This window comes from Ruditapes philippinarum, unplaced genomic scaffold (genome assembly GCF_026571515.1).
Source record: "Ruditapes philippinarum isolate M1 unplaced genomic scaffold, ASM2657151v2 ctg684_1_1_1_1, whole genome shotgun sequence".
Taxonomy (NCBI): domain Eukaryota; kingdom Metazoa; phylum Mollusca; class Bivalvia; order Venerida; family Veneridae; genus Ruditapes; species Ruditapes philippinarum.
Genome location: NW_026855648.1, coordinates 78,755 through 100,832, shown reverse-complemented (window position 1 = coordinate 100,832; position 22,078 = coordinate 78,755). Strand labels below are relative to the sequence as shown.

At 31.5% G+C, this 22,078-nt stretch overlaps 1 protein-coding gene across 1 annotated transcript in view; it reads left to right on the top strand.

The window, feature by feature from the left end:
* The first annotated feature begins 3,103 nt into the window (after positions 1 to 3,103).
* The window catches only part of LOC132744005 (uncharacterized), a 37,146-nt gene continuing 18,171 nt past the window's right edge, over positions 3,104 to 22,078 (top strand). The window contains exons 1-2 of the mRNA XM_060732605.1: positions 3,104 to 3,489; positions 6,377 to 6,754. Coding sequence (XP_060588588.1) covers positions 3,405 to 3,489; positions 6,377 to 6,754 — 463 coding nt within the window. The 5' untranslated portion in view covers positions 3,104 to 3,404. The remainder of the gene's footprint in view (positions 3,490 to 6,376; positions 6,755 to 22,078) is intronic.

Sequence of the window (22,078 nt, the reverse complement as noted above, 5' to 3'; positions counted from 1 at the left end):
TGTACTGATCATATATATTATTATAGACGTTGAAATTTTTTCAAAACGGCTTTTATTAGTTTTTTTTGATATATATGATCAGTACATGTGCTGGGATTGACAAATATATATTTTATTTGGATTTTAAAGGCGTTTTAAGCTCCACACCCCAATTGTCTGTGGGTAAAAAATGAGAAATTGAATAAAGATCAACATTATCAGACATTCAATGACTGTGCAACAGTTGCTAAGAAAAAAGTAATTCAAGTTTATACTCATCATTGTACATCTTAAATTTTGGTGAAGTATAAATACTTGAATCAATAAGTACTAGTATGCTTCAAAGAAAACAAAACAAAAGTTTTATGTTAAGTAATTAATATGCATGCCAAATAAAAAAAATGTTAGGGAAAACTTAAGCTTTGTATCACTCACAGTGAAGCTGCAGTAAGTGATAGGGATTTTATTTCACTTATAAAATCTAATATTTCACATTTGTACAGTTACATCTCATTGTGAAACTTTAGACAGACAGAAAAGTGTACTCAATGACAGTATGAAATAGTGTTTGATCAAAGGAAGACAACTCTTACTCAAAATGTCTTCTATTTCATACCTTCTAATCTAGTTATCTCCCTTATAAAAAAAGAATACAAAAAATGGTCAGAAACCGAATCACACTTCATATTTGTCAGAAACACAATGCTTTCTCATATTAAACAGCAACAGGATCCTACCTCATATTTGACATAAACAGGATTACACTTCTTTTTTTGCAGAAACTGGATTATGCATCCTGTTTGGCAGAATCAAAATCATACAAGATATTTTGCAGAAACAATATGCTACCTCATATTTGGCAGATGCTACCTTGTGATTTTGGCAGAAACAGGATTACACGTATTATTTGATATAAATAAGAATTGCTCCCTTATTTTTACCAGAAACAGAATGTGATTTCAAATTTGATAGAAACAGAGTGCTGCCTAATATTTGACAGAAATATGATTTTTCAGTCACAATTTATTCGACGGCGCATGCACGCGCCGTCTAGTAGACATGCATTTGTTCATACAGCAATGGGGAAAATGTTAGACTTGATTTTGTGCATTTCTTTTGGGTTTAACAAAATCACATTGTTTTCAAATTTTCTAATAAAAATAGCTTTTCTGATGTTCAACATGTCACAGAGCTTACAGGGATTAAAATAAACGTTTATCTGAAGTGATAGTGCCATGTTTAAATATCGTATTCTTTTTATAATTATCTAATTTTATCTACCTAATAAATAACGCGCCAATGAGCCAGTCTATAGTCGATCGGTCTAGTCTAATGACGGGAACTAAATTCTGGCAGGGAACAAGAGGTATCATTAAAATACGCAACGGAGCTTTTATTGGCGATACGGTCTCAGCGGCAAAACAGGCAAAACATGTTCGAAATGTGATTCATAAAAATAATTAACATTTAAAGGAACGCCACTGAGGTTTGTAAGCCTAAAAACATAAAATTTTAATTTTTCACATAGATAAACATGAGCACTTAAAACAGAAATATAAATAAAATATAACCAAGAAATATACAAGAAATACATTGAAAATCATATGTTTGTGCTATTCTCAGTCCGATTTGAGTGTTAAACGTTGAAACGCTTTTCAATTTTGGGTCATTTTTCACTATTATAATAATTATTCTGGAAAAACGAAGGGAGCTAATGATCTAAAATTTTGCACATATGTTATTAGTATAGATCTACATCAACTGGAGTAATAATCTCAAAAAATTATTTCCAGTCCCGTCATGTCAAAAAACCTCAGTGCCCTTTAAGTTATAAAACAGATTATCTACATTGAAAAAAAGTATGTTTATTTTAAAACGTATCACAAATATTTGCAATAGGTTATTTTGAAGGAGTCTGTGACTGACGATTGTTCTCTTTCACCTTGATTTTTTACTAAATAAAAAAAAAAAATACGTAACTAAGAATTGATTATATTATATTATATTATATTATATTATATTATATTATATTATATCATATCATATCATATCATATCATATCATATCATATCATATCATATCATATCATATCATATCATATCATATTATATTATATTATATTATATTATATATTATTATATATTATTATATTATATTATGAATTATATTATATTATAATCAATTCTTAGTTACGTATTGTTTTCTTATTTATAAAAAAAGGGACAGTTCGTCCTCAAATTCATTCAAACGAACATTATGCAATTCGCACCAATTGGTGCATATCGGCACATATTGTCTTGAATTCATTTTGAGTTTACCAATCATTTCAATTTTTCTTGTTATCTAATTTATTTTGCTTCGACCAGACGTTTCAATCATTGTTGCAAAAGACAAACATTTCAGACTTCAGACACATAACAAGAACATGGAGAAAAAATTGATTAGTGCTTCGGATATTCAACTGTAATAGAGAACGATTTTCAATTCAGATTTTGTACATTACCTGTGACTGTTCACATCATTTGGCGGCGTCTTTGATATGCAGCATCAACATTTAACTTGTAGAAGTCTTATATATGATTTACCATATGATAATGCCCCAAGCAGAACCTCAAATACTATATAATGTATCTCACTGATACAGGATAGTGTATTTTGGTAAAAACAAAGATAATAAAATAAATATTTGAAAAATAAAATGTGTGAATACATTATGTACAACATCTGGCAGACTTTCTCTGTATATTCAGGAATCCTCACTTGGAACTAGTCTAGCTACATGTATTTGATTGGGTTTTGAAAATGTGACTCATTTAATGAACAATGCTATCAAAAATAGTCAAACCATTATTTGTTATTTGGAAAAAGTCATAAATAATAAAACAATATTATTGATGAATTTAATAATGTAAGTAGGACTGATTTATTTGCAGAGTACCGACTTTAATAGCTTTCTAAGCTAGATTTCGTTTTAATTTTTATTAAAAAGAACAATTTAGTTTTGCATCAATGGATGTGTTATTATTTTGTGACTGATAATTATACTGTTCAAACTGGCATCTAATATAATTTAGGAGGAACGCATGTACGGGCCTCAATAAATGTAAACTAATTTTACGACGTGCCATTATCACAGCGTCACCGATAGCAATGGAGGAAAAGTCGAACGAAAGAAATGAATCAACTTTGACATGAATATGAATGAAAAAGTCGTGTGGTACAATAGTTTGCTATTAGATATTTAAAGATTCGATATATGGGATTTATTTTCATAACTTTCTAAGTGCTAAGTTTTCAGAAGCAGTTCTTTTGAGCAAGAAAAAGAAAATATTTAAAAAAAAATAGAAAAAAAAATGTCGCAACTAACGGAATTTTGATCTCGAATTTATACTTGTCAACATTTATGATACTGATGAAATTTTTTAATGGATTCTCCGGAATTTACACTGAAATCATCAGGAAGGATGCAGCAAACTAGAAAGTTTGTGTATTTAATTTTACTTCATACAGGTAAGTTTACAGTCACAGGTGTAACAGGTATGCTAATTAAATTAATTATAAATGCTAAAACAAGGTTAATTGTGGTTGATACAAAATTTAAAAGATGTATGTAATGAACATAGTAGCCTTTTTGGTCATTTATGAACCAGGTATTTTAAAATTTGGATCCCACCCCTAGTGTAGTGTGGTGAAAATGAGCCACATTTTTCCGTTTCCATCTATTACTTTTGCCTGTCATAGCAATGCTTTTGTATTAGCACTAAATACAAGAAATAGGAAGGGATATGTCAAACTCACTATGTAGGGACATTTAGCAGATATTTTACCATCTGATAATCCCCAAAGGAGAGGTCCTTGGTTATCTAAAAGTCAAAGTCAGTAGAATTAAATGGCATTCCATTCACATTGTATAATACTTTAGAGGTTGTCTTCTATAAAATAAATAAGATACCATTGAAAAAAAGTCTAAAAGATTATTTGTTTCAAGTGATAAAGAGCTGAATCTAAAAAATACTTTAAGTTTAAATCAAGTAAATAGGTCATTTATTACAGGGTTCTCGTGGACGCTTATTTCGGCGTCCCGGTATGCATGTTTATTACAGCTGGACGCAAATATTTCAGAGCAAGGATTCCGCGTAAGCTTAATTTTGCCTGGGGACGCATAAACATAACCGATTGTTTACAACCATAAAATACACAAATACGTCAGCGCGTGTCAGTCTAAAGGTAGGCGGTCCTATGCACATCGACCAGTGAAGCGATTATCCAATCAGCGATAACGCTTTCGATCATTATCACAAGATAGAGATCAGACTAATGTATACACGCACTTTACACGTAATTACCAGATATAACACGAGGTGATAATTTTTTATCTTTGATCAACAGTTGATTGGAAATTAGCAAATTTTACCGACAAAAGAATTAACTATTGACTATTTACGCCGCAAGTTTTAAAACTGTTTTCTCACATTACAAATGAGTGTAATTTTGAATTATTGTCGAATATTTTCGGCATTCTCTAGGCACAACTTTGCTTTAGTTTCATTCTTGCAAAAAGTTCTATAAGAGTATTAAGAATTTAAGATAGATAGCGTGCCGAAATGCCAAGACAACAAACCAAAATACACATACGCTTTTCTTTGATTTTTAGATTCTATCCGAAAATTGATCCCGAACATCGGCGATTTCACGTTAGCTAGAAACCCTCAAATTTCGCAAAGGGCACAAAAATTCTCAGTTTCCAAGCTAAATATGTGAATGAATTGTTCCTTTGTTATTTAATCAATATTAAATCTTAAATATCGATCTTCAATTTGCCCCCTTTGGAAGATATTTGCTAAAATAATTGTCGATCGGATGAATCTCTTACGCACTGTGTGAAGCTGTACACGATTTTCCTATTCATTCTGCTAAACGCTGCCTATATACATTAACGTTTTGTTTTTTTTTGTTTTTTTTACAAATATAAACTTTTGGTCTTAAGAGTGGAACTTTTTTACCAGAATAAAATTTGATTTGGTATAAAAGTGAAGTTGATGCATTATAATTTTATTGTTTCATATAATAAATATTAACAACAAAACAATACTTATACTATGTAGTTCAGAGTTTGTTTTGAATTACTATAAACTTTTAAAGTCTCTTGAAGATTCAAAATATCAGCAATGCTATTGTCAGCATAAAATGACTAATCTGTAAACATATTAATTGCGACGAGCTTTTGGACTCCAACTTTTTCAGGCTTGGGAGTCCATGGACTCCATGTTGTGAAGTCCTAATGAGAACCCTGTATTATATTTTGATATTATTAATCATTCTTACACCCAGACTGATGGATAAAAACAAGTATGCAATCAGTCAGGCACATATTTATTAGTAACAGAAACTTTTTCCCTTTTAGGAATTGTAACTTGAGAACAAAATTACACTGGTCATTAATGTACAACTGCCATTTATAGCATGCAAGTGTGTTGTGTTTTGTGTTATATAACCTACATGTAACACTTCATTGATCTGACAGTAAATTTACTTTCATCTTTTAGTGGTCACATATACTTAGATATGCTCCCACATGTTGGCACTAGAATTTGAAACTGTGTGTCTTAATACTTTATTCCTTTACTCTCGGTAAAAAAAGTAATTATGAAATAAAACATATATTGAAGAGATATGTGAGTTTAAAATACACTCATAATTTGGGAATCTGGTAGCATTAACAATATACAAAAATATATTATATATTATATAAATATATATTTGCAAAAAGAAATTTGTACAAGGTCATTGAAGTCACAAAAAAATTGCATTTGTTACAACTTAATGTGACCTACAATGTTTCATTATATTTTTTTATGTAAAGTTAACTTATGTTTTATTCTGTTTTGTTTACATACTAAGGTAGATATTATATAAAATGACTGTTTTAACATATTGAGTCACCAAGTACCTTATTGTAATGAAGAAATAAATTGTTGTCACGGCTGACTGGGCTTCCATTAATCTAACACTGGAAGTCACATGGACCTTTCCGGTTTTTCGTAGCGGAACATTTAGCCACACCTTTTCCATTCATTGCTAGGTCAACTGCTCACAAACAGTATCACAAACATAAGCACGTGCTCTTTCGTGCAAACCAGGTCAACCAGTGACTTTGTATTATCTCAGTGTAGCGATTGGATAACAAGTTAGCCAATTTACATAAAACTGTAAACACCGGAAAGGTCCATTATATAGGTAAAGAAGGAAGAGGGTTATGTTTGGAAGTAACAAGGTGAAATCAGAAGTAAATGACTCTCTGATTTCCACTAATGGAAGCCTGGTCATGAATGTGATTCAGAAAACCACCTTGTTAATATAACTTTTAACATGACATTGTATTTCTTGAATGTTTCAGTTTTGGCAGACCCTTACGCATCTATGACTCGACATAAGTATGCATGTTACAGCCCGGACCACTGCCATTCAAACCTCTATTCCATCGAATGTTCCTCAGAGGAGAAAATTGCCATGCACGGAGTAAGTTACGGAGCCAAACCTTATACCTCATACTGCCCTAAAACACAAATGTGCTTGAATAAAAACTTGTGCTGCAGACATGAGCCAGGAGACTGTCTGGTACCCATGAATGATTCTGCGTTAGTTGAGATATACAGAGAGTGTTCACATACGACTCAGTGTGGTTGGTTGTTTGCTTCATCAACAGAACTAGAGGCCAATTGTAAAATACGTGACAGATCCAACTATATAAAAGCTGACTACCATTGTATTCATGGTAAGTAAGAACTGTTTATATATCTAGTTAGGTTAGTTTATATGAATTTATTTTAGTTTGATTGTGTTAGAATTGAAAATCTCTAAAATCTGTTCATGGAACCAACCAGTACTTAGCAATGAGTGTAAAGTTTATTGCTCACTGAAACAGCGGTGTGCCCCTGACAAGGTTTGAACCCATGCGGCCAGCAATCCTTAGAATACTAGTCAAACGAATTAACAAAGCAGCCACACCACCACTCTAATATCTAGTTAGCTTGAGTGTTCTGAGATTACAGGATACACCTCAATTCTACTGTTTCATAATATTTTTTTTTTTCTTGAAATTTTACAACATACAGATGCTATTAATGATGCCTGAAATCTTCCCTGACGTGGGGTGTATTCAATCTTGTTGAACTTTAAAGAGAGGATTAAGATTTTTTGTTAAAATTAACCAGGATGAAATTTTCTTTTATATTTTAAACCTGTTGTACAGCAGATTTGTTTCCCAGAATTTGGTATATTGAAAGCTTACATTAAATAATTAGATAACTTAATTAGATTGAAGTTTGTAAAGCTTATTTCTCAAATATTGCTCTAAATGTTTCACTGAAAATCTGCACAGAATGAGTTTAAATTTTACCTATAATAAAAATCGGCTCATAAAAATTATATTCAACAGATGGCTGACATAATTTTTTTATCTTATATTTTCTATCAAAATTGAGAATGAGAAAAGAATTTAAATCATTTATTACAAACATTGTTTGCTATGTAAATAGGTTGCTCCTTCTTTTATATATTGCTACTGTTTTGTTATTTATAATGTTATTTTACATAAATTCTATAAAAATGAGTTATGCAGTTGACTTGATTTTACATTATTCACATTTTGATGATTTATAAGAGCACTTTATTACCACTGAACATTTTATTAAAGTGGCTTCAGATGTGAAAATTTCCCATAAATTAAAGTGAGTAAAGCTTTGATACTGATACATGTCAGGGTTTTCTTCCAGTTACTTTTTTGAAATTTTATATCATACATGTATATGTTTCCCATTACTAAATATGATTTACAAATCTTGTGTAACAAAGTGTTTAACCCTAAACCATTTTGACAGCTCTAGAGTTTTTGCAATATCTTGACTACTCGTCCGGAAAGAAAGGACAAATGGTCGCAAAATTAAAAAAATACATCAAGTAGTAATGATATATAACAAGCAAAAAATGCTTCTAACAATAATGGCCATACAGATAAAGATCTAAATGTAAAGACCGAAATAAAAATCCCTCGCCTTGCCCGCTCATTATTTTCATGGTTGATACGCCACTTTCCATGATTAATGTAAATAGAGTTACAGCTACACTAAGTTTAGATTTAAAGTAAACAGATTATGTATATGCCATTCACAGTTATACAGATCAGTAACTATATAAGTAGAAAATTGGTGCTGCAGGTGTCTATTTTTCTGGTTATTAATTGTCAGGTTGTTTTTGCAACAGTTGCGTTTAAAGTGATGAATCTAAGGCAGTTATACTGCAAGATTTTTATATATAACTGCAGCATATAGTCTTTTCATGTCAGTAAATGATAAATAATTCTAATGTTACTGTGTGAAAGTTTGATAGTGAAATGTTTAAAGCTACATGTAGGTCAAAATATTATCTCAGTGAAGAAATGCAGATATAAGTATGGTTTAATATAGGAACATAGTTCAAAACACACAGCAATGTAGGTTACATAATAGTAACTCTCAGATCTGGCATTGATGATGCCAGTAATAGAGTCATATGCCATTTTTTTTACTTTTCTGTTGTATTGTGGTTTGTTACTAACTTTCCCTGGTTGGAAACTATTATGATTAACCTCTGCCACCAGTATAGTGCTCTGTAATGTTAGAATCTCAAGTATTATATTTTGATACTGATCTATATAGGTAGATAGATAAGTTCACAAGGCTTCAGGTAACTTCAGTACACACAGTTTATCTCTACTGCATATTCTCAATATATCACATGGTCTTTTTTACCGAAGATACAAAAAAGTATGATTGAAATAATATAGAAAGCACACTGGGATGCTATGGTTATTATTTAACATGTTCTAAAATCTATTAAAATAGTGCCTTTAACACAAGTAAAATCCCCTACATTTAAAGAAAAATACTACAAATGTTTGTGTTTTGTGTAGTTTAAATCATTTGTTACAACTTAATTTTGAAATATTTCACAACAAAAATAATTATAATCCTTTACACGACATATTCTGATTCGTGTATCTCTTTTAATATGCACCAGTAAAACAGGTGTCGAATATAATTTTATAGCAATATTACATTACCTTAATAAATTACATAATTATGTAATGCAAGTGATACATACTGCCTGTGTAGCATTCACTGAAAACAGTACTTTTGTATTAATGTAAAACTTACAAATTAATGCACAACCTGTAATGTTTCCAAGGCAATATTTATAAACTGTGATTTACAATTAAATGCATATTGAAGCTTTAGATATTTTACAAACAAAAAATGAAGAAAGACAATTACTGCATTGTGTTTAAACAAAAAAAACCTTTATTATCTATACTTAACATTTTGATAGTTTTGCAAGGTTTTTGTCACCATATGAATTTATGTAACTGTATGCAGAGGGATAGTTTCCCATGACAAAATATTTTCTTTCATTTGAATTTTTATGGTGATGACATTTTAAGTGTATGAAATGTAATTTGATGCATATGATATGGTAGTAAGATATTAAAGTACACACAGTAACACACTAAAGCTGGGTCAGACAGTACATCTTTAAATAAAATGTGTAGCTTACAGCTGCTTATTAAAGGGTCTGTAAAACCTAAATATTGCTAATACTTGCATATTCATGACCACACTGTTAAAAGCAATTTGTCCACACTAACTGTACTGTCAACTGCTAAATCATGCAATCTGACCTCACTCTGTACTGTCAGCTACTAAAAATCATGCAATCTGACCACTGTCAGCAGCTAAATCATTCAACCTGACCGCTGTCAGCTGCTAAATCATGCAATCTGACCAATGTCAGCTGCTAAATCATTCAATCTGACCACTGTCAGCTGCTAAATCATGCAAACTGACCACAATCTGTACTGTCAGCTGCTAAATCATGCAATCTGACCACAATCTGTACTGTCAGCTGCTAAAAAACATGCAATCTGACTACTGTCAGCTGTAAATCTTGCAATCTGACCGCTGTCAGCTGCTTAATCATTCAATCTGACACTGTCAGCTGCTAAATCATGCAATCTGACCACTGTCAGCTGCTAAATTATTCAATCTGACCACTGTCAGCTGCTAAATCATTCAATCTGACCACTGTCAGCTGCTAAATCATGCAATCTGACCGCTGTCAGCTGCTTAATCATTCAATCTGACACTGTCAGCTGCTAAATCAGGCAATCTGTCTATAATCTGTACTGTCAGCTGCTAAATCATGCAATCTGTCTATAATCTGTACTGTCAGCTGCTAAATCATAAATCTGATACTCTCTGTACTGTCAGCTGCTAAATTGTGCAATCGACCTTACTCTATACTGTCAGCTACTAAATAATGGAATCTCACTGTAATCCATGCTGTCAGCTGCTAAATCATTCAATCTGACCACACTCTGTAATGTCAGCTGCTAAATCATAAAGTCTGACCATATTCTATCCTGTCAGCTGCTTAATCATGCAATCTGAGCACACTCTGTACTATCAGCTGCTTAATCATGCAAGCTGACCACACTCTGTACAGTCAGCTGCTAAAAATCATGCACTCTGACTTTAATATGTACTGGCAGCTGCTAAATCATGCAACCTGACCTCATTCTGTACTGTAAGCTGCTAAATTATACAATCTGACCACACTCTGCACTGGCAGCTGCTAAATCATGCAAGCTGACCACACTCTGTACTGTCAGCTGCTAAAATCATGCTCTCTGACTTTAATATGTACTGGTAGCTGCTAAATCATGCAACCTGACCTCATTCTGTACTGTCAGCTGCTAAATCATGCAATCTGACCACAATCTGTACTGTCAGCTGCTAAATCATGCAAGCTGACTACACTCTGTACTGTCAGCTGCTAAAAATCATGCAACCTGACCTCATTCTGTACTGTCAGCTGCTAAATTATACAATCTGACCACACTCTGCACTGGCAGGTGCTAAATCATGCAAACTGACTATTATCTGTTCTGGCAACTGTATATACATGCAATATGACTGTATGAGTTAGGTAATATTTGTGATGATGGGGGGGTTAAGTTTAACATATTGAAAATAGGCTTCCATGGACTGCTTAATTTTGATTGTATGTTAAATTAAGTGTTCAAATCCCAGATTAAAATATGTCTTTCTTGTGAATATTAAATGAAAATAATATTTTTTATGTTCCTTGTGAAATGTTTAAAATCAAATGTCATCATTCGTGATTTTATTCACAATATTGTAATGGTAACAATATATGGTATTATAAAACATATGCTCAAACTAGAACATAACAACTTTAACATGTACTTTAACATTTTATAATAAACATTGTTTTAGAACAGACAATTGAAGGATGTGACATTTTCAACATGATATTGTTTTTCTCAATGTAATGTACATGCATTAAATATCATTATGTTTTTACAAAGAGATAAATTTGACTAGATTATTATATATATATCAAAGCGTTTAAAGGTTGTGAGATATAATGTATTATTGTGAGGGAGCATAAATTATATGACTAATTTAAGTATATATGTCAGGTTATTGTTTTGTTACTACAGAGGTTATGTTAGCATTTGTCAATGCTTAAAAATATCAAATAAAAAATTTATTGCATTTTTAAAACAAATTAGTCACCATTGGAAAAAGTTGACCATTGTAAAACTTTAAATCAGTGTTTAACTCTAAATCAGTATTTTATTTTCATTTATATTTAGTCAAAATTTATTGTTATTGTTTATACAAAGTACCAGAATTGGGTTAAATCCATGGTTAACAAATAATGAATTTTAGGCAGTAAGCTGAGAACTTTATTTCTTGTTTAGCTTGTTTTTTAATCAGCTATATTTTTATTTTTTTGCCATTTCCAAGGTTTTAAATAAAATCTTTTTATTCAACATTGTATAATGTTATATGGTGGGTAATTTATGGCTCCCAGGTAGGTCACACTTGTTTTAAGTTGTTCTTTACCTCTATAGATTTACAATGTAAAGTGTTGTTATTTTATAATGTAACAAAAGAAATATTATTGGTCTTAACATTTTATCTTGTAGGCATTAAGATCAGTTTCACACATTTATGAAAGGACTCTTGTTATAACTGTATTGTCTAGTATTGTCTGTAGCCAGCAGCGGGTGTTCACACAGAAAACCACAGGATAAATACGATAATTTTAAGCTGGATTTTATTCATAGACTCCTTTGATAATAGCGTGAAGTATGCCTTTGTCTCAAGGGTTGCAAAATATTACTGTGAAATATGGAAAAATAGATATAAAACCTTCATGATTATAGTGTGCTGTTTGTTGATATTGATAGTGTATGAGTGGGAAGATAACTCAACTAGTGGTCAGTCACCTTACAAGCACGTACAAGTGACGCCCTCAAGTTATGTCCCCTCCTATAACTACATGTATATAACTACATGTACATGTAATGTTATGGCCTCTCATCCTCTAAATGTTATAACTACATGTATGTTTTCTTAATAGAAAGGACATAACTTGAGGTTAAACCTCAGTCCGTTAAATGTTAGCGGACTGACTGTTTGGTCAGTATTATTCTTTGAGGCTGTCAGTGTTGTGTTTTATTGCATAAATGTTTCACCCATGTCATCTCATGTTATGACAATTTTTTTATTTCTCTTCATATTAAAGTTCTTGTTGACATGTAGAATAAATTATTATATAACTTCCCATAGTAGAATGAAGATGTTGTACCTAAACTAACAACCTGTTGACCTACTCGGGAAATGAATATTTGTTTTAATGATATGCAAATAGTAGGAATGGAATTAATAAGTCACTGTAAAATTTAATGTCTGGTATTTAAGGATGTCTGACTTTTTGTATATATATTCTCATGAGGGGCATGACAGACCAAAATGTATTAGATAAGATAGCCTAGAATGAAACAGATGTAGACTGGGGAAAATAGGATAATCTGAAAGCAGACTAGAAGGGTCATTGATCAATGTCAGTGGTCATTTTGTGACCAGTAAGTCCTCTATGAATTCTCATTTAGTCCCCTATAACATCATTCAGTACCCTACTAATTTATTTAGACCTTTGCAACTGTTTGAGGAATAAGACTAAAGAATATTATATCCCATGTGGGCATCAATTCTAATATATAAACATTTTATATATTCTGTATAAAACTAAAATTGCTATATCTCAGTCACATATAATTCTACAGGGAGAGACACTATTTACCTAGCACGCATTTCTTCACAAAAATGTGGATGATTAATCTGTCTACAGTACTAATTGATTTTTATATTTCTTAAATTCTGCTGACTTAATACAGTCCAACTTTTTTGTTTTTAAACCAAGAACTTGTGCACCCTATGTTATGTCTATGGTTTATTTATGTATGTGGTTATGAAATAATGCAGGGAAGGTTATATAAGGTATTTCCTCACCACTTGAGTTGGTAAGCAGTCTTATGTCTTTTACAGTGCCATTTTGACTTAAAAAAATCCCATCAAGATAAATGAATGCTTGCTAAGATGGTGCTAATATCACAGTCAAACAATTATTGCATTCTTGCCAAACTCTATCCTGTTTGCTGCTGAATTTTTGAAGCATCTTATTTAATTATATAAATCCCTTAAATGACAAAGGACAGCTTAAAATTCATAGCATACAAAGAGTGTATATTGTCAGAATAAATGACAATGATTGTATTTCATTTATACTTTGAGAGAGGTAGTAGAACTAAGACAAGGATAACAAATCTGTCTTTTCAATTTGCAATGCAAAGTTTATTCCAGTACCGCAGTAAGTACAAAAGTATCTTCTTCATTCTACAATGCCTTTCCATTTTTTGTTTGAGCGCAAAAATGTTGGGGTTGTGTGGGCAAAAATGTTTGAAATAGAGAAAGCAATAAATACTGAAAAACTATTATTTGAAGAAGTTGTTTTAACACAGTGACACAATCAGTTTAAGAGATGAATCAATATTTAGGCCAAACTAAAGGAACAATTCTAAGACTTTAAATGTAATAAAAGCATTTCATAGCAGTCAATATAAAATGCTTTTATTAAATGAATTGTAGTAAGTGCTTATGTATTTTATAAAGCAATTGCAGGGGGTAAATTTTATGATTGCCAAAGCTGTTATCTTGATGGCCTCATTAATGTTTCTCAGAAGTTCAACATTCTTGTAAATATTTTGCTTGTTTTTATGTTTTCTGTGCTCAAGGCAAAATAATTAACTCTCTTCACCTAATTATATAATTAACTAGAAACTAGCTCAGCTTTTATGAACATCTCTTTGATTGACTTAAGTCTGTAGAATTAGGCTGTCATGTCATCATTTTTTGTGCTGCTAAATGATGAGTGCCTGAAAATGTTTTACAGAAATTATTTAGAAAGGTGTGGCTTTAGAAATAATTACAAAAAATTGTATAGTTTGTGCAAGGTCAATAAGTTGGAACATGCACAATAGGATTTCAAAATAAAATGATACAATAATTACCATAAATTGAGAATGTGTTGTGTGCAAGGCCCAGTCCCTAGCTCAAAGGTCAAGGCCACCTATAATGTTTTGTCTTAAACACAGCTTGAGTTTGTGGACTGGTCCATAACACCTTCATGCATTATAAAATGGGGTTTTCAAATAATTCTATACACAAGATTATAATAAGTAAATGATGTCTTGTATGAAATACTAATGATGTATTTTCAATGTCAAAGTTTACTTGAAGGACAAATGTCAAATTCTTGATTCATTACTTCATAGATTGTGGAAGTATATGGCCTGTTTATTAATATGTGACCTGTTTTATATATGGCCTGTTTATTAGTGTGGCTGGTTTTATTAATATGTGTTCACAAAATTAAATTGGCCGCACAGCTGTGCCGCGCCTGACTAATTTAATTTTGTAAATACGTACAAATAAACTTTAACCTATACATAATGTGTATTTTTATAATTTACCCTTCAGATTAATATAATTCTAGTTCTTTGTAAAAGAAAGTAAATTTTTATGTTTTGTTCATTCCAAAAACAGATTTATTTTAACAAAACATTTTATATATACTGTAAATTGTTTATTTAGCCTAATTGAAATCCATTAGTGCACTCACTGATTGCCTTAATTGATCTATATGATAATGCATGCATTGTTCTATAATTTGTAAAAACATTTGTGAAATATCAAGTCTTTGAAGTTTCTATTTCTATTTTTATGCAAGATTGAATCATGTTTTTATGTAATTAACACTTCTGGTTGTGTGTGGTTATAGGTAAATAAACTGATATTTGAAGCCTATGACATTTTATATATAAATGTGATATATCAAATCAGGAGTAATTTAAGTGTCTAAACATGACCGCATTAAGTAAATTTGTATGACATGTAATCTTCTAATGTAATATGACACAAGCTTTACCTACAGTGAGCGCCCTCCCCCACTGCTCTCTAATAATAATGTTCTTGGCTATTTTACTGTAATGTTTTAACTCAATTACCATCTTGAATGAGATATGTCTTTCTTGCTATTAACTTTCATTATAGTAATACAAGGTTTAAAATAAATGGTCAGTGGGCATTAAACACAGTAGTATTATCTTTTATAGTACTAGTTAAAACCAGTACAAAACCTTAAAGAATATTATTTATAAAATGATCTTTTTAATAAAATCCTGTACAAGAGGGCTTTTGGTTTAGAAAAAAATACATATTTATTGACTTCATTATTGCATGCCAGTTTCCATGTGGACATCAGTTCTTATACCATATGTTTCCATGTGGACATCTAAAACCTTATGTTTCCATGTGGACATCTTAAACCTTATGTTTCCATGTGGACATCTTAAACCATATGTTTCCACGTGGATATCTTAAACCATATGTTTCCATGTGGACATCTTAAACCATTTGTTTCCATGTGGACATCTAAAACCTTATGTTTCCATGTGGACATCTTAAACCTTACATTTCCATGTGGACATCTTAAACCATGTTCCCATGTGGACATCTTAAACCTTATGTTTCCATGTGGACATCTTAAACCATGTGTTTCCATGTGGACATCTAAAACCTTATGTTTCCATGTGGACATCTTAAACCATATGTTTCCATGTGGACATCTAAAACCTTATGTTTCCATGTGGACATCTTAAACCATGTTTCCATGTGGATATCTTAAACCTTATGTTCCATGTGGACATCTTAAACCATATGTTTCCACGTGGATATCTTAAACCATATGTTTCCATGTGGACATCTTAAACCATATGTTTCCATGTGGACATCTTATGTTTCCATGTGGACATCTTAAACCATGTGTTTCCATGTGGACATCTAAAACCTTATGTTTCCATGTGGACATCTTAAACCTTATGTTTCCATGTGGATATCTTAAACCTTATGTTTCCATGTGGACATCTTAAACCATGTTTCCATGTGGATATCTTAAACCTTATGTTCCATGTGGACATCTTAAACCTTATGTTTCCATGTGGACATCTTAAACCATATGTTTCCTCGTGGATATCTTAAACCTTATGTTTCCATGTGGATATCTTAAACCTTATGTTTCCATGTGAACATCTTAAACCTTACGTTTCCATGTGGACATCTTAAACCTTATGTTTCCATGTGGACATCTTAAACCTTATGTTTCCCTGTGAACATCTTAAACCTTATGTTTCCATGTGGATATCTTAAACCTTATGTTTCCATGTGGACATCTTAAACCTTATGTTTCCATGTGGATATCTTAAACCTTATGTTTTCACGTGGACATCTCAAACCATATGTTTCCACATGGACATCTTAAACCATATGTTTCCATGTGGACATCTTAAACCGTATGTTTCCATGTGGACATCTTAAACCTTATGTTTCCATGTGGACATCTTAAACCATATGTTTCCATGTGGACATCTTAAACCATATGTTTCCATGTGGACATCTTAAACCTTATGTTTCCATGTGGATATCTTAAACCTTATGTTTCCATGTGGACATCTTAAACCTTACGTTTCCCTGTGGACATCTTAAACCTTATGTTTCCCTGTGGATATCTTAAACCTTACGTTTCCCTGTGGACATCTTAAACCTTATGTTTCCATGTGGACATCTTAAACCATATGTTTCCACACGTACATCTTGAACCATATGTTTCCATGTGGACATTTTAAACCATATGTTTCCATATGGACATTTTTAAACCTTACATTTCCACATGGACATCTCAAACCATATGTTTCTAATGGACATCTTGAACCATATGTTTCCATATGGACATCTTAAACCATATGTTCATAGCTACCACTTGTTAGCTGACAGTGTTTATGCAAGTTTGTCAGACTGTCTTATGTATATTGATATGCTACAAATTGTCCTGGTCAAATGTTATAATGATTTGTACATCCCCAGTGGGATATTTTAATATACCACATTATCATAGAGATGATGTTTCGGAGATATTTGATTGAATTGCTGTATGCATGTTGTATAGAAACCCCTGTAATTTATCATATTCTGTATAATATTCTGTCTAGACTGGTAGGCTAGTTACAGCAATTACATCAATGAGCTGATACATGGAATCAATGTTATAAAATCGAGAAAATGCTGTTTCCTATAAATGGAATAATTATATCTCCAGTCAATATATTTGTAAAGAATGTGAAAGTTCTTATATTGTATACACCTTGTCTTTGGGTGCAGTTAACTAGATGCTAAATTGCCTTTGACAATTCATGATTGACTCAGCCTTCAACTAGAGTCCAAGTATACCAGGTGCTCTTTCATAACAATGCAAGTAATTTAAATCATTTAATTATAGGTTCAATTTGTGTTTAGTCAATAATTTCTTTCATTTTTAAATCTGATAAAATCTGTATCATGTGACAATTTGCAATCTGCAGGAAACATACACCATTTCTATTTTGACATCAATATTTTGATAATTTTGCAAATTGATTGAATAACCAGTAAGTATTAGATTACAGTTTGTTACACTTTAACTCTCTCATTGCTGATAAGTTTACTATAAAGATGTAAGTTAATTGTGAATGACAGTGATTTTTCACCATATATAAAAGGCCTCTTCCCAATTGAATTTTCTTAAAAATGTTGCAGCTTTCCCAAAACTCTTATCTTCACCAGCTGTTTTACTTCCCAAATTAGCAAATTTTAGCAATGTTTTTTCCCAAAATCAAGAGGCAAAGCCCTCTTTCCAATTTAGTGAGAAAACCTCTGAAGGGGTAACCATTCTTCACATCCATTTAGTCTTAATTTACCAGCCTTTGTACTTGTTCTGTTCTGTGGGCTCACCTGGTGAACTTCCATATTTTCTTTAGAACATCACTATGAGGATACTGGGCTGTTTCAAAAAAGAAAGTTGGAAAATTAAATATTATCCTGGAAATTTAAACAAGTTGAAGGTGGATTATGTGGAAGCCCTAGTGACCAATGTTTAAGTAAGCTGTTTATGCCCTTCACAGTCACTGGTGCAAGCAAATTGTTATCGGGGCCACTTCTTCAATGAGATTGAGGAACAGTTAAAGATACAATATTACATACTTTCCATGGAAAATATATACATAATCATTAAATAAGATGTGTATTAATATCATCTTGTTGTTACCCCGTATTTCATGTTGCAACAGATTTTAGATGATATGCTACAATGCATTATATTTATAGTTCACTATAATGGTTCAATTTGTTGGATATAAATAAAGATGAATTTACATATTTCATATTATTCCAGAACTTTGAATAAGTAATAGGCTAAATTTAGCTTTGTAAATCAATAGTATATACAAGTTGATTTATTTTTATGAAATTTTGGGTGTTATTACATGGCATAAAGTGGCTGCATGGATGTGGGATAATGATGTTTGTAGATTATTTGTTTTATAGAAGCTGAGTTAGACATGCTTTAAATGTCATAATAATAAGATTTAGTGTAGTCATAACTGTGATTCTAAAGTGGATTTCCTGATAGTTAGTAAATTATAGATAGAATATCTAGACAATACAGTATATGAATTTATATCTGATTTTCATACTTGATTCTACTTCATGATCACTGCTATATATCCATGTTACCATTTTAAACTTGCCCATATTCCTACTCTTGTAGTACTAGCATAATCTTATATAGCTTGCTCAGTCCCTAATTCATTATCCCAGCTCCCACTCATGTAATTTTAAGAAAGGATGTCCCATTGAAAGGGTTTGAAAATTGCCCATTGGCAGTTTGATTTTCTTCTAATTAAGAACAAATTAGTTGACGTATCAAGGAGCCATTATGCAAAGAAACTTGGCAGGAAGATAATAATTGGGGTTGGTTTTTTTTCTTCCAAAAAGGATTAAGGTTCAGGCCGGTCAGCATGTGTAAGCTTTTGTTGTACACACCAAATTACATGTGTAGTAACATAAATTGTAGTAAATCAGTAATATAATACAAGGATAAATTGACATGCTGTATTAACTTGGGACATTTTGCCTAATTCCAGCATTATTTCTGTAACCCCTTCCATCACTGATTGAATGTAATGGCTTTTCTCTGCTTAGAATATGCTTAAAGCAAAATTTGTTTACTCCATGTTTTTTGTTCCCTTAGGAAACTTTATATGGTAATATAGAAAGGAAATGTACATGTAGCTGAATGTCAGGATTTCATTATAGAAATAATGGGACCACTTGATCCTGTATTAATCCTAACTTAGTTTTATTTATGTTACAGAATGTCTGAAAGCGTGGGATATTATCTCCCTCATTTAAATCACAAGTGAATTAATCAAATACAAGAGTGAAATTTAATGAGAAATGTATTTAATGTGTACCAGGAAAATTTTAGAGAAAAGACAGAATGGAGGAAAGGTCAACATGATCATGTTTGTTGTATGTTTGTTGTATGTTTATTCATTTCATTGTAATCATCATTTAAATAATGAAAACAAACCCTGATGATACAGTTACTGAAATAATTATTTGTTGCTTAATTGGGAGTGTTATGTACTTTCTATATATGGCATCAGAAAAAAAGTATGAATTTAGAATCAGTAGCTTTTTCTTTACAGAATTTAAGAATGTAGTATTCTTTATTATATCATAAGACAATAGTAACAGATAAGAGTCTCCCTGGCCCCTGGAATATATACATGTATTGACATGACAAAAATTAAGACAGCAAGAAGCTGGAAATGTTTTCTAAGGAACAAAATATCCTTTAATTAAGATGATGAATTAGAAGATTGTCGTAGCAACGGTCATTTCTACGTTGTACAGATGTTTGCTGTTCTAGAATAACTTCATTATACTCAAACTAATTGATTTAAATAATTAATGGTTGGTCGTATTATTTATTATAAGGAGTTTGGTTTTGTTGATGTGATTTATGGGGCAGATTGTAGTTTGTTTTGCTAGTCTGAAAATTGACTTAATTGAGATAATGAATACAGTCAGATAATAACTGCTCAGAAAAGAAGTGTTTGCTGTTGTACACTATAGGGGAATGATTCTTTAATTTAAACTTGATGCTTTAAATTATCATATTTCAATTTTATTTTAAATGAGTGCCAACATTTCTTTTTAAATTAGTGTTGATTTTCTTTTCATTTTTAAATTTGTGTTTTTTTTATTTAATCAATTTATAATAAGTAAATGCTGATTTTTCAGTTTCATATTGAACGAGTGAAATTTTATTTGAATATATTAATTTGCAAATTTACTTTATGTTTTTGTTTGGCTGAAACAAATTGATTAATTATTTAAGTTAGTCGTGAAAGCTATATCATAATGGTTATAAAATATTCATTTAATAAATATAGATTAGATTATTGTGTCATTTATTGATATTCTTTAAATTGCCCTGTGTGGGATTGATATAACAATAAAATAAAATATAATGTAAACATTAATATTTTATAACTATATATAGAATTATTATCTCTGACAATATGAAACTAACCTTATTATAACCTGGTTTAGCCCAGTGAAAGTCTTCTAAAGTTTACTTTGTCGTAACAAGGAAATTTGTTAGATTTTGGCAATGTTTTAGCAATCTATACAGATAAACCTTAATCTACTGCAGGAACCAAAAGTGATTATCATTTATCACCTGAGTATAGAGCCAGGCCAGGCCTGCTTTTCCTTGTAGTCTGTCTAGGTTATATATTATTGACTTTCTTAATTTAAATATTAATCTTGATATTTTCTAAAAATTAATAATGGACATGCAGTTCCAAAAATGTAAGCTGGACAAATACTTAAAGAAAGTCTGGAGGTTAATTATAGCAGATACTACAGCTTCCTCTTGAGTAGCTAAATTTCTGTAGAATTGTAAAAATGTGAAATGTTGAAAATCTTGTGCAATGCGGAATCATGATTAAAATGGATTTGATATAAGTCTCATGGGCCTTAAACTTTATTTAAATGATGAATTAAGCTGTAATAATAATATTATAATATACTGGTATATTCCCATACAGAATATATCTCAACATCATGTATATCTTTACATGTTATACACTGAAACAGTGTGAAACAATTTAAAATAACCTTGTAACATCATTTCATGTCCTGAAATACATAAAATTTCCTGGTGAATTCATAAAACAGTGATTAGATAATGAGTTGACATGGAAACTGTAATTTTTAGCTCGACTTTTCTATGAAAAGGGGAGCTATCCTACTCGCCCCGGCGTCGGCGTCGGCGTCGGCGTTAGCGTTGGCGTCACACCTTGGTTAAGTTTTTCGTACCACCCCACTTTATTTCAGAAGTATTACAAGTATGGCTTTGAAACTTACCATACTTGTTCACCATCATAACCTCCATCTACAGACAAGAGTACATAACTCTGTCAAGGTTTTTGACAGAATTATGGCCCTTTTTTGACTTAGAAAGTGTATTGAGCTTGGTTAAGTTTTTTGTACCACCTCACTTTATTTCAAAACCATTGGAGGTATTGCTTTGAAACTGACCATACTTGTTTACCATCACGACCTTCATCAACAGACAAGAGGACATAACTCTGTCAAGGTTTTTGACAGAATTATGCCCCTTTTTGACTTAGAAAATACATTGAATATGGGTAAAATCCACTTATTGCCTTAACCCTTTGAGATAT